General features: G+C 44.3%; 1 protein-coding gene across 2 annotated transcripts in view; it reads right to left on the reverse strand.

The window, feature by feature from the left end:
- DOCK5 (dedicator of cytokinesis 5) overlaps positions 1 to 22,538 on the reverse strand; it is a 220,704-nt gene that overhangs the window by 83,903 nt on the left and 114,263 nt on the right. For both annotated transcript variants that reach the window (XM_019466911.2, XM_019466912.2), the window contains exons 12-18: positions 20,967 to 21,109; positions 18,242 to 18,367; positions 13,725 to 13,849; positions 12,067 to 12,165; positions 10,246 to 10,318; positions 7,203 to 7,306; positions 5,781 to 5,964 (exon numbers count right to left, since the gene is read on the reverse strand). In XM_019466911.2, the coding sequence (XP_019322456.1) occupies positions 5,781 to 5,964; positions 7,203 to 7,306; positions 10,246 to 10,318; positions 12,067 to 12,165; positions 13,725 to 13,849; positions 18,242 to 18,367; positions 20,967 to 21,109 (854 nt within the window). The remainder of the gene's footprint in view (positions 1 to 5,780; positions 5,965 to 7,202; positions 7,307 to 10,245; positions 10,319 to 12,066; positions 12,166 to 13,724; positions 13,850 to 18,241; positions 18,368 to 20,966; positions 21,110 to 22,538) is intronic.

Here is a 22,538-nt window from a genome sequence, read left to right on the forward strand (position 1 = left end):
GATCCACCTCAAACTTTATTCCCTCTGGGAAGACTTAGCCAATCATTCTGTGCTATTTGCGCTCCTTTCTGCATATGCGCGCGTGCGCGCGCGCGCACACACACACACACACACACACACACACTTATAACCAATAATAAAGACACACTTGGTACTTCTTTGGCTCTTCCCATAGATGTGAGCCACTTGAGGGCAGAAACCATAGTGCATTCATTGTCACACACCCTTATATCGCTAGGCGCCTAGTAGGTGTTCAACACATGTTGGAGGAAAGAATAAATGGGTGGATGGAAAGGGAACTGGTAGCCCTGAGGAAGCTGCTAGTGTGCTCAACACAATTCTTAAATGTATTCATTTGTTCAGTTAGCATTCAGTAATAGATGCTGTGCTGGGCTTATCCACTAGGCACGGTCTACTTCCATCGTCCCATCTCCTATTTCCACCAGAGGCCAGTCAATGGTACCGCTCCATTTGTTACTTCATCCCACCAGATGCCGCCTGAGGGCAAGAATTTTAGGTATTTCATTGGCGTGAAGAGTCACCCAGCAGCTTTAAGCATCTGCAGACAACCCTTTGATCAGCCCTCAGGTTTACACCCTAGAAATATTTCCGTGCCACATCACTGCCCATGTTAGGAATATAGTTGGCGTCTGGTGAATCATAAGGTCCTTGGGCTAGAAGACGGGCAGCAGTTTTAGAGTGAAACTCCCTAGACTTCCTGCACTCCTGAGATTCACGTGGGTCGAGGCATATGCCTGTAGTTAATTCATGTCAATTGCTGCACAGTATCTCTCCTATTGTGCAGACGTACCACAATGTGTTTGTCCATTCCACTGTTGATAAACATTGGAGCTGTCTGCAGTTTTGTGTTTTTTTTAACATGTTTTAAAGTTTTATTTTGGGAGAGGGAGAGGGGGAGGGGGAGGGGGAGGGGAGGGGGAGGGGGAGGGGGAGGGGAGGGGGGGAGGGGAGGGGGAGGGGGAGGGGGAGGGGGAGGGGGAGGGGAGGGGGAGGGGGAGAGAGGAATCCCAAGCAGGTTCTACGCTGTCAGCAAGGAGCCCAATGTGGGGCTCAAACTCACGAACTGCGAGATCATGACCTAAGCCGAAATCAAGAGTTGGATGCTAAACCGCCCGAGCCACCCAGGCGCCCCTGTTTGCAGTTTTTCTATTTATCACAAACAATTCTCTGCCGTGAACATTCTCATGCATCTTCTGGTATCCAGGTACAGCAGCTTCTCTGGGGAATAAAACTAGAATGGAATTTCAGGATCATCAGGAATGACCATCCAAATGTTATCCAAAGTCTTCTCAATCTATGTCCCTCCCCAAAGTATTTGAGAATTCAGGATACTCTGAATGACAATCCCCAAATTAAGGCTAGTGACCATTTTAGGGAAAGGATTAGAGGCCTTAACACTTAAAAAAGGAAAGAAAAATAAAGAAAAACCGTAAGTTTTGGAGTTACAAATATCTATTTTCAGACATGAACTTAGGCAAAATATTTTAGCACTTTTAATTCAATTTTCTGAGCAGTAAACAGGATAATAATAGCAACACTGATGTCTTCATGTGCTAGTGTGTTGGAGGGTAAAAGAAATAACCAGGAATCGCCCAGCCCAGGGCCCCACCTGCAGGGACTTGAACTCCCCTCTCCCTTTTTTGGAGACACAAATCTACTGTCACCCTCCATAAGGAGCCAGCAACAAATGATCCCATATAAATAGAGCCTGATCTGGTTTTGAAAAAAACTAATACATGAAGAGTTTACAAGCTCTGTTTGTAACAAAGGCCAGTGGCTTTTAACCTTTTGAGTCTGAACAGTCCTCATAAGGCTAAGGAGAAATGCCCTTGGTCATGGTCTCTGTTTGAAAGAACGCTACCCTCTTTATCAGTAAATGCCCTCTTAGAGTTGATGGTTTTGTACTGTTTTACAGCTTTTTCTTTCTCAGAATTCATTGAATTGGTTCCTTATGATTTCCATCAAATTAGAAGAAGGCAAATACATGAGCAGCCCACGATCCTTATTATTATTTGTCCCTTGGAATACCCTGTTTCCTCTGACGCTCAGGATGTCCTGCTGTCCCCTTAACTTCTCCCACATCTGTCCTCTCCCTCCATGGTCACGGTGACAGCACATCACTCCTCCCTGGTTCTGATGAATTTGCCTCTTTAAACCTTCTTTGGGATGGGATTTTATATAAGACTTTAGGTTTTGGGGTTTGTTTTTTTTTTTTTTCAGTATGTTAAGATGGGTTTTTTTTTTTGAGACCTAAACTCTAAGAATGGGGAAGACAACAAAACAGAGGGCAATTCCATTTGATGGAACTTTCTTGGTTGACGGAGAATCTGTGTATCTGCCGCCCCACACAAAAGCCCCCAGCAGCACGAATCCAACAGGACATCAGAAAGGGGACTGGCGGACACCGAGGTACTGAATTCATACCTTCCTCTGATACTAACAATTTCACAAGCTCCGCATGTCTTGCGGCCGCCACAGTGGGACAGCACGGGTTTAGAACATCTACAAGATAAGCAGCGTAGGTATCAGCAGATCAAGTGTTTGAGTACGGTTGTCAGTAAGCTTCTATATTTTTTGACTGGAGATAATGAGCAATTGAACAATCCGGTTATCTCTGATGGAAATTCCCTTTGCTATTTGTTCGAAGTTAATTTTACCTACATTTATCCCTTGCTTTATTTGAAGTCTAATCCCTGGAGGGCATTACCTACCAGGTAAATGCTATCTCTCTTGATTATCCCTGAATAGTCCTCAAAGTGCATTAATGCCTCGTGTCTGCTGCCATACTTTCAACAAGTAACATTTTAACATGTCATAGTTAAAAGTTTGGAAAGTAACAGAAAGAATACAGAAAATAAGAACCGTCCCAAGTGTCTAGTGGGTTAGACACTTATCTTGCTTTTACTGACTTTAATTTACTTCATTCTTTGAAATATATACTAGTCTCACTCCCATGTTTTTAAATATAATTTATTGTCAAATTGGCTAACAATGTGTAAAGTATGGTTTTGGGGGTAGATTCCTGTGGTTCATCGCTTACCCCATTTAAGTGTATTTATTTATTTGAGAGAGAGAGAGAGAGCGAGAGAGACAGAGAGAGTGAGCAGGAGGGGCAGAGAGGGAGACAGAGAATCTCCAGCAGGCTCTGTGCTGTCAGAGCAGACCCCGACACGGACCTTGGACCCATGAATTGTTAGATCATGACCTGAGCCGAGATCGAGAGTCAGGCGCTTGACCGACTGAGCCAACCCGGGCACCCCAGTCTTGCTCCCATTGTAAAGATGAGGAAACCAAGTCACAAAGAGATCACGTGACTTGCCTGAGATAAAACAGCTAGTGTCAGAGCTGGGACTTGCATCCAGGCAACTGGCCCCAAATAGTCAACGTGGATCTGAACAAAACTAGGATTATTCCCCTCATGCTGTTAAAATTTTCCCACGCCTTTGATTACATTTGGAAATACACTTGGCGGCTGCCCATATTTTATTTAATTACGTGATAATGCGCCCATTTACTAGACACGTGGATTGTTTCCACCATTCCCCTCTTAGGAATATCAGGAAGACATCTTCACTCGTGAATCTTTGTGCGTATCTTTCATTGTTTCTTTAGGCTTAACTTCTAGGGGTGAGACGGTTGGGTCAAAGGGTCTGAACACATTTCCGATCTTTGATCCACCTTCTAAATCATCTTCCCTAACTGCTGTACCATTTTAACCTTGTTCCAGCCATTGATTGCATTTACTTTTTTCCCTAAGAAGGATCGTGCCACTGATGTAATACTGTCCTATCGTCTCTGAAGCTAGGAATGTTTTCTGGCTTGCTTGCTGTTTCTTTTTCTCAATAAAAAGACTTTGCTTTCCCGAGCGGCTTTAGGGTCACTGAAAAATTAAGTACAAACTACAGACAGTTCCCCCATCCCCTTTCAGTGCTCCCCGACTTCCCCTACTAGCATCCTGTATTTTTTTTTTTAATTTTTTTTAACGTTTATTTATTTTTGAGACAGAGAGAGACAGAGCATGAACGGGGGAGGGTCAGAGAGAGAGAGGGAGACACAGAATCTGAAACAGGCTCCAGGCTCTGAGCTGTCAGCACAGAGCCCGACGCGGGGCTCGAACTCACACACCGCGAGATCATGACCTGAGCTGAAGTCGGACGCCCAACCGACTGAGCCACCCAGGCGCCCCTAGCATTCTGTATTATTGTGGTATGCTCGGTATAATTAATGACCCCATATGAATACAGTATATTAACTAAAGCCCACAGTTAACATTTAGGGTTTACTCTGTGTAGTACCTTCTGTGGGTTTTGACACGCATCTACGTAGCCATCACGGTATCATATAGCCTGGTTTCACCGCCCCCAAAACCCCCTGTGCTCTGCCTGTTCCTCCCTCCTTCTCTCCTCGGGGCCTTTGCCACCGTGAAGCTTTTCACTGTCTCTGCAGTTCTGCCTTTTTTTTCTGGCTTAATTCTTGGTGAGTGTGTTTTCACTTTCCCATATGTCCCGGCTCTGCACTTCACTCTGTTGAGTCTGGCCACTCGTCCAAGTTGAAATCCTATCTATATTCTCTAGCCAACCACGCTTCATCAAAACAAACACTACTGACCCTCTCTTTCTAAGGACCGGCCAACATCTGATCCCTGAGTGTACCTTATGTCTAAACTGTTTTGTCTACCCCTGAGCACTTCTGTAAGGCAGAGCCCTGGCCGTGTTCCTCTCCCAAATCTTCTAAGAGGCCAAAGGGACTAATCCTCTATACTTCACAGGGGCTATAGGATTTCTACGGCACGTTTCCGGAGTTCCTAATTCTCGCCTAACTCTGCTCAGCAGAACTCCTTACACATAACCTAAGTTAAGCGAATGAGAAATGCCATCATATACAGAGACGTTAAAACTGATACCAGAGGTTTCAAAAAGGAATAAAGTGAATTTGAACCATCCGGCCTACTTAATGATAAGTCCCTCACTGCTTGGGAAAAAAAGTGGGAAAGAGGAGGCTCTATGGGGGGAGGCGGGGTGGGGGGGGGGGCGGATGGAATTCTGACAGGAAACCCTCCCTGCCCTTGGCCATACCTGTTTGGGTAGGAGACTGGTTCTTCTTCTCTGCCAGTATCCTCCCCCCCTTATTACCAACATTTGTTGTTTCATCTATTATACAGAGTACCTTAGTAGAGTTCTTTGCTGCCCTGAAGGAAGGAAAAGTAAGACTTCTACAATTTTTCAGCCTCTGTCGATGAACACACTTAGGGGTTTTATGATATTAAAAACTACCAAGGGGCGCCTGGGGGGCTCGGTCGGTTGAGCGCCCGAATTCGGCTCAAGTCATGAATGATCTCACGGTTTGCGGGTTCGAGCGCCGCATCGGGCTCTGTGCTGACAGCTCAGAGCCTGGAGCCTGCTTCCGATCCTGTGTCGCCCTCGCTCTCTGCCCCTCCCCCACTCTCACTTTGTCTCACTCTGTCTCTCAAAAATAAATAAATGTAAAAAAAAAAAACAAAAAAACAAAAAAAACCCAACCCTACCAAGATACTTTTCATCCTATTTGAATGATAGGCAAGATAACCTCAGAAAGAGCATTAGCTATGTGACCAGTAGTACCCACAACACCAAGTGAAGAACAAAGAGAGGAATCCAAAGCACCTCCCACTCCACCTCAGAAGACGCAGCCCCATGTGGTTTAGCCCCCTGGGTCTAACAAAGAGCCCAGGCGGCCAAACAGACAACTCACTGTGGTGTCCCTATGGTAACCGCACCTACCGTTCTGGGTGAGCTTTGTGGAGCAAATGAGGGTGGCAATCTGAAAGCTGTCTTTCGTGCTATCCTTGGTTGGGGCCAAGTTGGCCAGGGTTTTGGATGCTTGGAGCTCTTTTTCTTCCATCTCTACCTTGGTTCCAGGCAGGGTCAGGTAGAGTTTAGCATCTTCCATTTTCTTGTTGTCACCCTGAAAAGGAAGCATGATAGGAACACCAAATGTTGGGCAAAATCTTGTAGATGCGAATAAAAATAGTTTCCACCATGAGCATGATGCATCTCCAGGGTGCGGAACAAGGCTTTATCGAATTATACGTACATTCCCTCCAACTCTAAGACAACTGTGATATTCTTCCAGGGTTTGAGCCCAGAAATAATTTCAACACTGAATAAAAATGGAGTGAGTCGTGAAATACAAACTGAGAACATCCTAGGTCTCTGCTATAAATAAATATTAAAGAATGAGGTTGGATTTCATTTTCTTGAACCTGTAACTGGTCACAATTCTACCTCACTGGGTTGATGGGTTGACTGGATTCACTGGGAAGAAATAGTTTGCCATGCCTTCCAAAACCATCTGTGAACTAAGGAGCTCTTTAAAAGAAAAAAACAAAACAAAACAAAACGAAACAAAACAAAACCAAAAACAAAACAACCAGGCAGGGGCGCCTGGGTGGCTTAGTCACATCCCACTCTTGATTTCTGCTCAGGTCATGATCTCACGGTTTGTGAGTTCAAGTCCCACTGGCAGTGCAGAGCCTGCTTGGGATTTTCTCCTCCTCCCTCTCTCTCTGCCCCTCCCCTACTCTCTCTCTCTCTCTCTCTTTCAAAAATAAATAAATAAACTTAAAAAAACAAACAACCCAGGCAGATGCATCTCAAAGAAGGTACCAACTCTGTGATATTGTTAGATAGATGAGACCTTCCCACATCTGCTTCCGAGTGTAAAATCTCAGTAGAAGGGATAATTCTGTAGCAGTTAAAGAATGAGGACCACGCTGCTGGGGAAGGAAGCAAGGTCCCCTCGCAGAGAAATGGTGCTTGGCTCTCGGTGATATGGAAACCACATCCTCCCATGCCCACCATACTCTAACCAAAGCCCAACAGTGCAACTGTTCCACACGGGACGATGCAGGGGAGAGGCGGGAGGCAGCCCTCAACTGTTCACGGCCACAGAACACCATCTGCAGGACAGGGAGAGGTGTCCTCTAGAGGACTTACAATAATACGATACACTCCTTCCAGAAAGGGGATGGGAGAGACCACGCAGCTGGAGTGACCAGAGTCACTGGTTTTTCTAGACTTGAAGGGACACACACTTCTCCCTCTAGAGAAGTTTCCGATGTTTATATGCATAATTCTGAACCAACTTCAGAGGGGGTGAATACTTCCTAAGTAGTTTTCTGAGCCTTGTTCTATTAGCCCCACCTTATAAACCACCAGATCGTGCCTCCCATCCTGCAGCGTGGTGCCATCCGGGTTCATCAGTTTCACGAAGGCCACCCCAAAGGCTCGCTCTGATTTATCTCTGGCTGAAAAGACAAAAATAAACATGTCTGAGCAGTCCAGCAAGATACCAGGAAGTGATGTCTATGATGGATGGTTTCACATTTTGCTCCAGGGGGGTGATATCCAATCATGCTATAATCGACACTGCTCAGCAAGCTACAATAAGTCACAGGTACTCTGCGTGGCACAGGCTCCTCAAAGGAAATATTCCCCAAAGTGAAAGCTTCTGGTACCTCCACGGAAGTTTTTTTTTTTTTCCTACATTTGCAAATGAATGAGATCAGCAACTAGCCAATCGTCTAAATCAGAAACGTGGATGTCGACATTGAGTCCACCCCAGTGTCAACTCCCAGTTCTGAATACCTCTGAAACCTGCACCTTTTCTCTCCATCCCTTCTGTTCCCACCCTGGTTCTGTTCAACTCTTCCCTAGATTTCTTTTTTTTTAAATGTTTATTTATTTTTGAGAGTGTGAGGGGGGGGGGGGGGAGAGAGAGAGAGCATGAGTTGGGGAGGGGCAGAGAAAGAGGGAGACACAGAATCTGAAGCAGGCTCCGGGCTCCGAGCCATCAGCACAGAGCCCGATGCGGGGCCCGAACCCACAAACCGTGAGATCATGACCTGAGCTGAAGTCAGACGCTCAACTGACTGAGCCACCCAGGCACTCCAACTCTTCCCTATATATTTCTAGAGGATCTTTCCAAGCAGTCCTTTTCCACTCAACACCTTATCTACCCTGCCGTCAGAGAGACTCCCTGCTCCAAAACACCTTCATGAGATATCTCACTTCTGTTGCTTTAAGACAGACTCAGTGAAGTATTAATCACACTCCAAGGTTTTATGATGCCACTTCTTACTTCTAAGATACTAATCCAGGTGCCAGGAGGGTCCAGTCTCCCCAAGAAAGCAGAGCACCTCCCTCCAGATCTTTAGGTGCTGGCCTCTGAGCTCACGGTGCCCCCTAGTTAGGTGCCCTGGGGCAACCTTTGGCCTGTTCTCATCAAGGGCACAACTCTGAGGTGTGCTGGGGCTATGTGCCCCTAGATTGAGTGAGCCGTAATCCACTATATGACTACATTTGCAAATTTGTTTATCCATTCTCCTGGTGGGAGCCATGAGGCAAATTTACAACATGCCCAATTTGGGGAGATTATGAATAAAGTTGTTATAAACATGTATCAAACCACAAAAACCTTTTAATGGCACCTCCGTAATATGGGTCAACATAACCTTCAACCCGCACGATGTGGCTCCAGCCGGCTTGAATTCGGGTTGCTGAGGTTGTCTGTTAAGCTGGGCTCTCTCACTTCCTAGCCCTGTGATCCTGGGCAAGTATCTAATTTCTCTGTACTCACCTTCTTTTCTGTATACATGTGGATAAAAGCAGTATGTATCTTATCAGTTTACTGGGGACACTAAACAGTATGCAAATAGATTCATTTAGTGTCTTGTAGAAACTAAGGGCTTGATAAATCCTAGCTCAGTATTATGTAGAGCTGTATGAAATTGCTGATACTTGACTATTTGACACTGACCTACAAAAAAACAGCAACTTCATGGGGTTCGACCCAATTTTATGACCGCTCCCCCTGTTCTGACTTCAGCCTGCTGCGTTCACTTTGTGGGTTTCAAACACATTTCTCTATCATCACTCTTGAGTGGGCTGACTTCGATTCCTACACCTTCAAGCCTCGGCGAGGAGGTAGAAATCTTACGCGCAAATCCCAGACGGCGTTGGATACTATGCGACGTGCTCCCTCACAACTCTTTGCTAGGGGAGCATTTACCACAATGTTCTGACCTTAATCGTCTGTTTGATTGTTCATCGTCCTACCCGGGCCAACAGAGACTTCAGAGCACTACCCATGACCTATCATGGATGCAGGGCCTGGCCTGCAGCCTGGTTTGTGGAGGGTGTTCAGGAATTTCAGTCTGGAATGAAGAATTGCATGTTTATGTGGTGCTGGATGAGAATAAGACATTTCCAGAAATTTTATGATCAGTCTGAAAATAATCAATTTTGTTCTCTGTTTACACTTTCGAGCAGTCATCTCATGAGCTATGATCTAAAGCTTGAAACAGTTTTTCCATGAAAAGAGTTTATCTGGGGGGACAACAGATCAACAGGTTTCCTTGCTGCGGGACTTCTCAGCAATATGGCAACATACACTGTGAACGTCTAAGGCAGAGATAGAATATACAGCATTTCCTGTTCCCATTTGACTGGGAAACCCTTTTTGCCATAGAGCATCTATTAGCATGATACAGAACCTCAGTATTCACAGAACACATTTCGGGGACCTTCTTATATAGAACGATAAACACACATCTTGGAAGCCCAGAAAAGTCCATTTTTCTGATTTCCTTAGCACAAGTGAATCCTGACTGAAGTAATGATGCTAAGTATCTAGTTTCCAAGGACTTCGCTCACCAGAACCACAAAAGTGTTGTCAAGCAATAGTAGATATACGTATACGTATACACATATATGTAAATATACGTATACGTATACGTATATCTACTATTGTAAATTGTATATTGTAAATAGTAGATATACGTATACGTATATATATGTAAATATACGTATGCGTATACGTATATCTACTATTGTAAATTGTATATTGTAAATAGTAAATATACGTGTACGTATACGTATATATATGTAAATATACGTATGCGTACACGTATATTTACTATTGTAAATTGTATATTGTAAATAGTAAATGTACGTATATGTATATATATGTAAATATACGTATACGTATACGTATATTTACTATTGTAAATTGTATATTGTAAATAGTAAATATACGTATACGTATACATATATATGTGTAAATATATATATACGTATACGTATATTTCAACAGAAATACATTTCTTACACACACACACACACACACACACACGTATACTATATGTATATTTCAACAGAAACACATTTTAGAGCTTCTGATACTTACATTCCTGAGATGATCTGTGTCGGAAGGTAAATCTTATATGGCAGCGAGTAACCTCTTCTATAGCAATGGATACCTGCATAATAATAAAAAAAACTACCAGTTTACATGTACATAATGTGTTGCACTCATGCCTCGTTTTTAAAAATCAGGCTCATTTTTAGTGTCTGATTGCAGCACTAATTCCTATAGAGTAAGATTTGGAGAAAGCCTCCGTTCAACGCAGATTTAGTTATATTCAAAACTTAGAAAAATTTCAAGAGAAACCATCTTCGCTGCCTATTGTGGGTTCTGAGAATGGGGATATTACAAGTTTCTTGAACTTTCTCAAGTATGAAAGAGGAAATACTTCAGAGGAAAAAGATCAGTACTTGGGGTCTATACAGGAACTTCCAGCCTGCAAGGTGTATACTGATATGGTAAAAATTAGGGCCTGTAACAGAAGGAAAAGGTAAAATGCTGGGGACAAGGAGTCTTTTGCTGTTTACATATATAGAGGGGACAGGGGGAAAGAGAAGTACACGGCCATAAAAAGAGCAGAGAATTTATGGCAAATAGTTAAATAAATTATGGCATGATTATATAATGGAACATTACGTAAGTATCTAGAAATCCATTTCTAAAGAACTTTCAATGCCTCGAGATAAGTAGTTTTTTTTTTTTTAAGTTTATTTATTTTGAGAGAGAGGGCAAGCACGCAAGTGGGGGAGGGGTGGAGAGAGGAGAGAATCTCAATCTCAGTGTGGAGCCCAAGGCAGGGCTCGAACCCACGAACCATGAGATCATGACCTGAGCCGAAACCAAGAGTCAGACGTTTAACCTACTCAGTCACCCGGGTGCCCCTTGAGATAAGTAGTTTTAAAAAGCACAGTATAGGAGCGCCTGGGTGGCTCAGTCAGTTGAGTGTCCGACTTCAGCTCAGGTCATGATCTCGCGGCTCGTGGGTTTGAGCCCCACGCCGGGCTCTGTGCTGACAGCTCAGAGCCTGGAGCCTGCTTCTGATTCTGTGTCTCCCTCTCTCTCTGCCCCTTCCCCATTCATGCTCTGTCCCTCCCTCCCTCTTAAATAAATAAACATTAAAAAAATTTTTTTAAATAAAAAGCACACTATAAACCTGTTATAAACACCACAACCCAAAACAAATGAATTATATAAAACTGTGGAAAATGGTTACTTCTGAATTGAGATGTTAGTGCAGTTTTTTTTCCTTTTGAGTTTTCTATGGAGACCTCATAAGACTTTGACAATCCGAAAGACCTGATGGAGCCTGGGATTCAAAAGAAGTGGGCTCCAATTTAGGTTTGGACACTAAGCAGTTACAGGATCTTGGAAAGTCACCTGGCATTTTTGAGTCTAATCAGAAAGGGTGTTGCAACACTGCTTGTTTCAGCCAGAGGGCTATTAGGCGACTCACAGGAGATGACTTATCTGAAAAGCACTTGGGAATTTGTAATACACATATTTAAATTGAGAAGAGGCCCAGAAAACTTGGTCAGAGGCCAAGAAGAAAAAAGATGTTAGGCAACGGCTTACAGAGAGTGAAAATTTCCATTTGGTGTTGGACCATCTTGGCAGCCTGTTACATCATTACAACTACAAGCTTCCCCAGTCAAATTCCTACCCATTTATCAGTAAGAATGTTATTTAAGAATCCAGGGTTACAGATACTCTCGTACAGAATCGCATCGATTCATTTCTCATAGGACACCGCAGGCAACCTATCTAAAACTTTAGGATACAGAAGACCTGATTTATGGGTAAAAAGAAGAAAGGGACCTAAAGAAGGTCTCATGTATGCTAGAGATTGCAAATGGCGCGTCTCACCTTGACGGTCTCATACCAAGAGGGCTGCTTGACTTGGTAATAGACCACTGATTTGTACTCTGAAATGCCTTCATATCCAGCACCAGGATGAATGGCTTTCTTTGGATGGAACGAAAAAAATGAAAAGGGGAGAATGTTTTCATTTTAATTCCGGCAGAGTTAACATGGTGTTCTATTAGTTTCAGGTGCACAGCACAGTGATTCAACACTTCTACACAATAATGCGCATGATACGTCTACTCTTAATCCCCATCACCTACGTCATCCATCCCCCACCCGTATCCCTGCCGGTTTGTTCTCTATGGTTAAGAAGGTGTTTCCTGGTTTGTCACTCTCCTTTTTTCCCCCTTGGCTCGTTTGTTTTGTTTCCTAAATTCCACACATGAGTGAAATCATATGGTATTTGTCTTTCTCTCACTGACTTATTTTGCTTCGCCTTATACTCTCTAGCTCCATCCATGTGCTTGCAAATGGCCAAGATCTCATTCTTTTTAACGGCTGAATGATACTCCGTCGTATATATATGCCGTATCTTCTTCACCCATTCGTCAGTCAGCGGACACTTGGGACGTTTCTTTAATTTGGCTATTGTAAATAATGCTGCCATGAACACAGGGGTGCATACATCCCTTTGGATCCATGTTTTTGTATTTTGGGGGGAAATACTAAAGGGGGATAATTTTATCTAGGAAACGAACCATGCGTGAGCCCTCTATCCTCCATGTGGCCAGCACACGCCTTATGTAGGCACATATCAGCCGATGACATCTGGGGGCTGAAGGCTAGGGCAAGAATGAGTTTCTACCACTTTCTTTGAGGGTCTAGGTATATAACTGTGGTCGTCACTAAGGGACCCAACACCACCCTAACACTGCTCTTTGCTGCAACGTTTATTGCCTTCTCCTCTGCAGCCATACCTTCTCCTTCCCTCCGCTCCCCTCCCAGAGAGCAGAGGCACAGCGAGAGTGACCAAGAGCTACGGCACGGGTGCAGACACGCCGGTGTGTGAGGTCCTGTCTACGCTCTGCTTTAAGGACCTGCTGTGCAGGTACAGCGTGTTCACTAAAACTCAGGGCTCTCTGTCTCCTAGTAATGAGCCACTCGGTTCAGTAGAGCCAGGCCTCAAAGGGGGCACTTTCTGAGCTGGTTAGCAAAGCTGTGAAGTGAGCAGTCAGGAGAAGCTGTGCACCTGAAGTCATGGGGCTCAAGGGCCCCATCAACAGCACACATAAGTCATCCCTGTACCAGGGCCCCACCGCACTGTTAGCCCCTCTAACACAGTACTCTCTACTCCATAGAGGAATGTGTCCTTCAGGGCCTTCTGGGCCTTCGCTCAAGCCCCACAGGAACCTACCGGGCTTGAAAGTGGCCGTATACCTTGGAAACGATATAGAACTTCTGGAGCAAAGGCATACACCTGAAACCATTAGCGGCTTGAGGCACTTCTTAGAACAGGAGAAACAACGAAAAGCAGAGTCTACGTGGGTTTATCAGTAAAGTCGGCCATTGCTAATCACAAATTTAACAGGTTTCCTATTTTTTCCTTATGAAAAGCCAAATGCACGTTCCTGTGGAGAACAAGCCACGTCAGGTCGAAGCCCGCCGTTGTTGTAAAGATGTGTGTGATGGGAGCAGGATTTCGGCGCAGTCCCCCATACCTCTAAGAGTTTGCCCTCCTCGTCGTACACAGACATGGTCACCTCCACGTTCTTCGGCGTCTTCTTTTTCCCTTTGTCAAACTCGCCGTGGATCAGGGTGACATAAATATCATTCCGTACATCGCCTGCAATGGCACAACCCATCCTATGAGCGGTGCTGACAGAAGTCACTTGTAACTTTCAGGATGTAAGGAGATATAAAATACAAATAAACTATGAAGCTTTCTGACTTTATAGAGAGCCATTCATATCGCAGAAGTTTTTACGTGTATTGCCCTATTCAGCTTCCCTCATCCCACCTTTCCATACCTACCAAAGTGGCTTTGAAATGCCGTGTTTGAAAATGAACTCTTTTTGGGGGGCTAAATGGGTGAGGGGCATTAAAGAGGGCACGGGTTGGGATGAGCACTGGGTGTTGTATGTAAGGGATGAATCACTAAATTCTACTCCTGAAACCATTATTACACTATGTTAACTGATTTGGATTTAAATTTTTTTTAATTAATTAATTAAAAATTCTTTTTTTTAAATTCATTTTCTTTTAATGAACTCTTTTTAATGGCCATCCTTTGTTCTCTTTCTTAACCACTGCTGTCTAATAATAAGCACACAATGTATTTTGAGGTTACAGCGGGGTACTTTTTTCAATAATGCCTTGAAATTTGTTATTTTAACACATCTGATCATCAGGAAGGCTAGTATTTATTGGCTGCTCACTATGTCCCTGGGCACTGTTCAGAGTGTCTTCTAGGCAATCATTTATTTAATCCATATAATACTCTTGATGAGATAGACACTATTCCTAAAAGCCTGTAGAATACACTTATTTAAATCATTAGTTAATAAGTGTCATTATTTTTAAGTGTCATTATTCAATAAGTGTCACTATTTTTACACTATCAGAAAAATTCCTGCTTGGCGTCTTCTTGGTTACCCAGCACAACATTTTTAAAAAATTAGTTAATTAGCAAGTGAAGAGCCCCCACAGCGAAAACAAATTAAATATTCTTGAGATGCTTGAACAAAACCTAGAATGAATGAAAGGTGTATCAAGTTTCTGACCGGGAAGACTAGGTGTTGCTCAATCAGTCTAAAATCTATACTAATATTAAACTGCCTTCCAGTATAAAAAAATGAAACCTTCCAGCCCTAGAAGAAAATGGGGGGGTGCACATTTGGAGCACTTTTCATTTTCATCTCTTATCTGCTTAGAAGAAAGGAAGGTATTGCCCACAGTTGGTTAAGGTGAAGGAATGGGGGCTAATTCATCCTTCACACTTTGAAATCTTCATGGTGCACACCGTGTCGGTAGAGAAACTGACAATTTGTGTTAAAAGCCTGAACTGACAAAGCAAGCTCACTGGTAATGTTTATCCCGAAGTATTGAGAATGTGAGCAAACAAATCTTAGAAATCTGTAAGGATCTTCACTGTGGTGTTGTTTCCAAAAGTGAAAACCTGGAAAACCCTCAATTTCCAACAATCGACAGCTGGCTGAATAAATTACGGTATCATCGGACGAGATGCTATTCATTTATTCATTTGAAAAACCGACCGGGCACCTGCTCCGTGGCAAGCGCTGTGCTAAGCGTTTGGGAGACGGTGGTGAGCCATGCGCCAGCCTCGCTCTCACACAGCCTCCAGTCTAGTGGGGGAGAGAAGCATGATCAGATAACCACATGATGAAATGCATCACTACAAAGGAAAGAAAAGGCCAGGCTCTATGAAGGTATAACACTAAGTCCCAACTGTGTCTGGAAGGTGTGGAAATCGTTCCTCTGAACGGATGTTGGAGGGAGGAGAGTAAAAGGGAAGAGCAAGTAACATGTGCAAAGGTCCGGAGGCAGTGGACATAGGATTGTTATCCAAACATATGGTGGCCCAGGGAACTGATGGCAGTAGCTACAACTAAGGAAGTGGCAATGGAGACAGGGAGAAGGGGGTGGATTTGAGAGGCCTTTCAAAGGTAAGACTGGAAAGTCTTGGCCACTAATTTTGCGTGAGGTATAAAGGAAAAGGGAGGTTCAAGAGAGTCTCAGGCTTCTCGTTGGCGCAACTGGGTGGATGAGGGTGCCATTCTCTTGGATAAAACACAACAGAAGAGCCAGTCTACATGCAAACGATTGCAAGGCCCAAGTGGGGACTGTGAGGAAGAACTAGCCAGTTAAAGAGCGGAGAGTGATCCAGCCGGGTAGGAGCAGTGTCTACGGAAGTCCTGAGGCAGGAAGTAGTTGGGTCTATGGGGCCGGAGTTCAAAGAAGCAGTCTTGAGGCCAGAGGTACGAATTCGGAGGCAACGAATCCACAGAGGCAAAACGAGTGGATGAGATCACATGGGAAGAAAATGGAGGTATGAGAAGGAAAAGATACCTGTCACGGACTGAACTGCTCCCCCCCAACTCATATGCCGAAGCCCTCGCCTCTAGCACCTCCGAATGTGACTGTATTTGGAGTCAGCCCCTTAAAGAGGTGATTAAGGTAAAAGGAGGTCACATGGTGGGCACTAATCCAACAGGACTTGTGTCCTTATGAGATCAGCACACAACACAGAGCCCCCAGGGGTGACCATGTGGGGACACAGTGAGAAGACGGTCATCTCCAAGCCAAGCAGGGAGGCCTCAGGGTTGAAACCCACCCTGCTGACCCCTTGATCTCGGACGTGCAGCCTCCAGAGCTGTGAGACAGTACACGTCTGAGGCTTTCGCCACCCAGCCTGTGGTACTTCATTATGGCGGCCCAAGCAAACTAATCCGGGACATAAGGACCAAATACTGAGGAGCTCTTGACATTGAAAGGCAAAACAGAACATGACAAGGCAGCAAAGGGGAATGGAGAAAAAGAGGAGAGTGCGGGTCTCTGACGAGAAGGGTGGAACATCTCAACAGGGAGCGGCGGACAATGTCACATGCTGCTAAGAACACCAGAGACAATCAGTAGGCTAAAAACATATCCACGGGGTTTAGTGACACTGCAATCTTTGGTGACTCTAATGACAGCCACTCTGGACAGGACGGGGGGTGCCGGGGAAGGGTGACCGGCAGACGCAGAACCAGAGACAGAGAGTACGTAACCGCTTCCAAGAACCTGGCTGGGAAGATGAGGGCAGAGAGGGGCGCCATAGCTGGAGGGGAGAGTCGGGTTGTCCAAAAGGAGATGAGGAGACGCAAGGTGGGGGACTTGGGTCTAGACCTCTGTTTCTCAACCCTGGCCGGTCACCAGGCTCACCTGGGGAGCCCGGGCCTTACAAACTGAATCAGAGTCTGGAAAATGCTGGGAACCTGTAGCAGGTGATCCTGACGAGCTTGATCCAAAGACCAGCGTCTGGTGGCCATTATCCTGGATGGTTTTTTGAAGTCTATTATAGCCCTGGCAGTCAGGAACCAATCCCACTGGTTAGAAAGAGGAGACAAGTGGGGCGCCTGGGTGGCTCAGTCGGTTGAGCGGCCGGCTTCGGCTCAGGTCACGATCTCACGGTCTGTGAGTTCGAGCCCCGCATCAGGCTCCATGCTGACAGTTCAGAGCCTGGATCCTGTTTCGGATTCTGTGTCTCCCTCTCCCTCTGACCCTCCCCCGTTCATGCTCTGTCTCTCTCTGTCTCAAAAATAAATAAACGTTAAAAAAAAAACTAAAAAAAAAAAAAGAAAGAGGAGACAAGAATCTTCCCAGCCAGATTTCAAAGACAAATTCATCTTGTCCCCCAAATAAACTCCATTGCATTGTTTCAGACTTTGCTCTTGCTGTAGGAGTAACAGGGCGTTCAGTGAGAGGAGTATTACCAAAACTGTTTTTTTTTTTTAAAACAAGAAGACAAAACACTTTTGCAGAATGGAGATGAGCATGCAGAGAATACCTATACGGATATATATATAAAGATCTTATATTAAGGTCCTTGCGCTGATTTCCCCTTATGACTGTAAAGATTCAGAAATAAATGGCTTCAGTCAGTGAATTCAAGAGAACACATATGTAGATCTCACCCATATGTGGTGTCAAAAAAGACGAAACTCAAGTAAGAAAACCGCAGAATGTTTACATTCTTGTCACCACAAGTACGGGGAGAGCCAAGCACACAGTTGGAGCTTAAGCAAATGGGGCAAAGGGCCTCGCGGAGTCGGGGCTGAGCAGGTACCTTGCTGCTGTTCCCTGGCAAGCAGCCCACAAGGCTGAACGTCATCCTGAGAAAGGTCCACGCGATGAAGCCGATCACGCTGGGGGCGCAGGACCTATGCTTTCATTAGCTCTCCTTAACGGGGAAGTCAGGGAGAATTTCAGAGGGGCTTATGTGGAACATAAAGGATGAGAGGGAACAGAAAATTCCGAGTTACGTTTCGAAGCATTATCTCGGGCTTGTGCACTGGGTAGGTTGGTACAAGGCACTGCAACCCTACATGTATTTCCCACCGTCTCGACGCCGTTGGATGCAGTAACGAAATGTCACGCGGGATCTTATGTTGCCTTCGCCGTCCTGTTAGAAGTAACAGAGGAGGCATCACAGGTGAATCAAGCCAAAGCTTTTTACCTGGAAGTATTATTTCGGGAAAGCCCATTTTTCGGGCGATTGCAGTTGATCTATCCACCAGATGTGAAAAATTCTTCTGAACCTGTGTGAGGTCACCTGGCAACAGCTTCAAAGATATCCAAAGCCCTTGAAAGAAATAAAGCATAAACTTTGGTGCCCTTTATGATCTGTACCATAAACCCACATAGAAAAGCTGAGAAAAATACACGTGTCGTAGGAATGTACAGATACTTTCTTAGAAAAATGTAAATTCTCCCCCAGTTAACTTATAATGTTAACGACACTCCCATCAAAATCACATGACTTCCTCGAGAATTGGACAGAGGTGTGAACAGATGTTTACTCTGGGGGAAGAAGCACGGGTAAAGATATCCCCAATCAGATACCAAAATACAGATAGAGCTGTAGTAAAGTGTGGTATTAATGGCAGAAAAGGTATTTAAGTCACTGGAAACAATTAGATAAAGTACTAAAATATACAGTATATAGTGTATATATATACATAGTAGATAGTAGTTGTATATATAGTAGATGCATATGTAGTAAAGATGCATAAAAATCCTGGGGCGCCTGGGTGGCTCAGTCGGTTAAGCGTCCGGCTTCAGCTCAGGTCACGATCTCACTGTCCGTGAGTTCGAGCCCCGCATCAGGCTCTGTGCTGACTGCTCAGAGCCTGGAGCCTGTTTCAGATTCTGTGTCTCCCTCTCTCTCTCTGACCCTCCCCCATTCATGCTCTGTCTCTCTCTGTCTCAAAAATAAACAAACGTTAAAAAAAAATTAAAAAAAAAAAAAGATGCATAAAAATCCTGAAAAAAAGAAGCAACGATTTTATAAATATGCTGGAATAATTCACTTCCACTTAAAAGAGAATCAAACAAATCTGTCACCTCCCATTTTCATTAAACTAAATTCCTAATATAATAAGGAAGTAAAATGAACCTCTTTTCTTTTCTTTTTTTTTTTTTTTGAACCTCTTTTCTAAGAATAGAGACAAATGAAGAAATCATACAGAACAAAACAATCTATATAGAAATGGAAAGTTTTGGTATTTATAAAGAAGCGAGGGGTGCCTGGGTGGCTCAGGCAGTTAAGCCCCCAACTCTTTTTTTTTTTTTTTAATTTTTTAAGGTTTATTTATTTATTTCAAGAGAGGGGGAAGTGAAGGGGCAGAGAGAGAGAGAGAGACAGACAGAGAAAATCCCAAGCTGACTCTGCATTGTCAGCGCAGAGCCTGATGCAGGGCCTGAACCCGTGAACCATGGGATCATGACCTAAACCAAAATCAAGAGTTGGATGCTTAACTGACTAAGCCACCCAGGTGCCCCAAGCGCCCACCTCTTGATTTCGGCCCAGGTCATGATCTCACGGTTTGTGGGTTCGAGCCCCGCGTCGGGGTCTGGGCTGACAGCTCAGAGCCTGGAGCCTGCTTGGGATTCTATGTCTCCCTCTCTCTCTGCCCCTCCCCTGCTCACACTCTGTCTCTCTCTCTGTCCCTCAAAAATAAATAAAATGTTAAAAAAAAATAAAAGAGAGACATTGTTATCTTCATAAAAACAAAGAAGGAAAACTCAAAAAAACGTAGAGAAGCCTATGTAATTCACTTTTAATTTTTTTTTTTTTTTTTTAATTTTAGAGAAAGAGAGTATGACTGGGAGAGAGGGGCAGAGGGAGAGAGAAAGTATCCCAGGCACGTTCTGTGCTGTTAGCGCAGAGTCCGACCCAGGGCTCGATCTCACAACTGCAAGATCATGACCTGAGTCGAAATCCAGAGTTGGATGCCTAACCAACTAAGCCGTCCAGGTGCCCCAAGTAATTTTTTGTTTAAATGCAAGGGAACTACGAAGTTTACTTTTCACCTTTCAAACAGGTACCGATTTTTAAATATCGGGTCACACAGCAGGCACTGTGCTAATTAACAGCCACTGATGAGTTCCAAAACAACAGAAATATATTTTATTACTTGTTTTCAGATTCCTTAATGATTCCTCACATGTCTTTCCCACCCAGAACAACTGTGAATACATGGAAAACTAAATATGCTGAAAATAATGATTAGTGTGTTTCCTGACTGCCTCCGTTTCGGAAGACAGTCACAGGGTGGTTAAAAAAAAAAAAAAAAAGGACCCCATCTTCAAAATTATCCCCAAATCGTCTCCATCTCGGTATTTGAAATTTGAAATTTTAACTAGTTTTTCTCATTATTTGAATTTAAAATGCAGTTTCCAGGAGAATTTCTTAGCTAAAACTGTGTCAACAAGAATGATAAATGGAAGCTCTAAAAACAATCAAATGTTTGGCTAGCTGGCCCGTTATTCCATATTATTATCTGTTCATTTGTATTACTTTGGTCTCTTCCCTCTTACTTTTTAGGTCACGTAACGGGGTGAACATTCACAGGGTGGAACATAACTTTCCCCAAACCTCCTTCACTTTGTGCATTTACCTTAGAGTCAGCACTGGGATTGTGGGGCAGACAAAACTGAGCAAAGACTCACGGGATAAAAATCTGTTTCACACAATTTACAAAATATAGCTGTGATCCGATTCGGCGCTGGATGCATCCTCTGTGCTCTTCAGCATTAAAAGCCTTTACCAGGAAGCTGAGGTGAGCGATCCCCACCCAGCAGGGGCTGTTTTGTATCAGAGAAAGATATCGCAAAAGGGCAGGAGTCCAAGGGCTCAACTCGAATGCCCACTCCCAGCTTAGTACGTAGGGCTGCTGTACCTTGTCCTTTGTGATTCACTTCCTTCGCTGCTATCACTTTATTCAAGACTGAAGTGAGTGGCTCATTCTCCCCAATCACATGGGATGTTATCAGGGGCGACATGATTAGCTGCCTCTGCCGGATATAGGTTTCCATCGCAATTCTGGGAAAGTCAGAAATGAGAGGGTAGGTAAAAAGCGGAAGTTTCTGTAGCAACAGCTTCAGATACGGTGGGTCCTATGGGAACAATCTGCAACTATAAACACTGGACATACCTAACTTGAAGACTCTTTCCTGTATTTTTCCTTTGGGTGCCCAGCCTGGTCATTTCCAAGATGACGTTGGTGCCTAAGACAGGCCCCCAGTGGAAAAAGGAAAAACAAATCCCCCAAGAACAACAAAAACAACAAAACCAAACTGATGGGCAAATGTTAACAAAATCAGAGGCAATGCCGAATGCTCTTTCTGAGCTGGGAGAGGCTGATGTAATGGAATGGAAGAAGAAACGGGGACAAGGCAGGAGACCTGGCCTCCAGGTCTGGTTCCATCTAACTGGGCCTCAGTCTCCTCATCTGTGAGGAGATGGGCCAAGATCATATGCCTCCCGAGGCCTCCCTCTGGTGCCAACACTTAACATACAGGAGCAGTATGCACGCAGCAGCTTTTGGAGAATGTTCTCAGATTCTCATGTGATGACAAACTATATTTGGAGTTACAGTGGCACAGCCAGCAGTAAACAAGTTTCAGTTTAATGATCCCATCGGGCTGCGGCTCGTACAGGGTGATCCAAGAGCCAAAACCAGCCCGTCCTGACACCCCGGGCACTCTCAGGAACTACAGGTCAGCCCGGTACAGTACAAGAGTCTCTCTCTCTCTGCTGTGGTTTTCTTCTCTTGCCCACACGCAGGCCAGCGTTCTCTGCGGGGCTCTGTTCTGGACCCTGATAGCTGCAGGGAAACATACAGCAGTATCTCACTGAAAAGCGAGGTGGCTATGATCTGCGTGGGTGCTTTCAAAGGGCTTTCTCTTTGATGAACTGGCAGGAGACATATAGGAGACTCCCCTAATATAACATGCTATAAAGCTTTTGAGATAAGTTATGAAAGCATTTGCCATAAATCTTAGGAGTTCAAGCACCGGAGACTGTGATTTGCATCACGGAATGCTTTACAGTGGCTGCTGACTGCACAATGAGTGGTAATCAAATTAGGTCTGGGTTCCTCAGAAACTCAAAGCGCATATTATTATACAGTGAAGGCCATTTCAGGGCTCGCTGTTTCAACGTGGCTCCCGGATGGGAGCTGGCTCAGAAATGAGGCAGGGAGGCACATAACCAGAGGAAGAAACCCACCTCAGAAGTGAAACAAACATACAGAATAACTTTCACGTGCATACATGCTGCCATTATGTAATGTATATACTCATATATAACACGCACATAAGACATAATGCAAATATAATAGTGATTCGCGGTAACCTTGGTAAATACGTCATATCTACATATGGGTGGATATAACAGGAACATCTGTGGACATGCGAGCTGTTTATATTTATCACACGTAAAATACATGTTTTAATATATTCAAATATAT

Source organism: Panthera pardus, unplaced genomic scaffold (assembly GCF_024362965.1).
Source record: "Panthera pardus isolate Hobbes unplaced genomic scaffold, ASM2436296v1 HiC_scaffold_13, whole genome shotgun sequence".
NCBI classification, from domain to species: domain Eukaryota; kingdom Metazoa; phylum Chordata; class Mammalia; order Carnivora; family Felidae; genus Panthera; species Panthera pardus.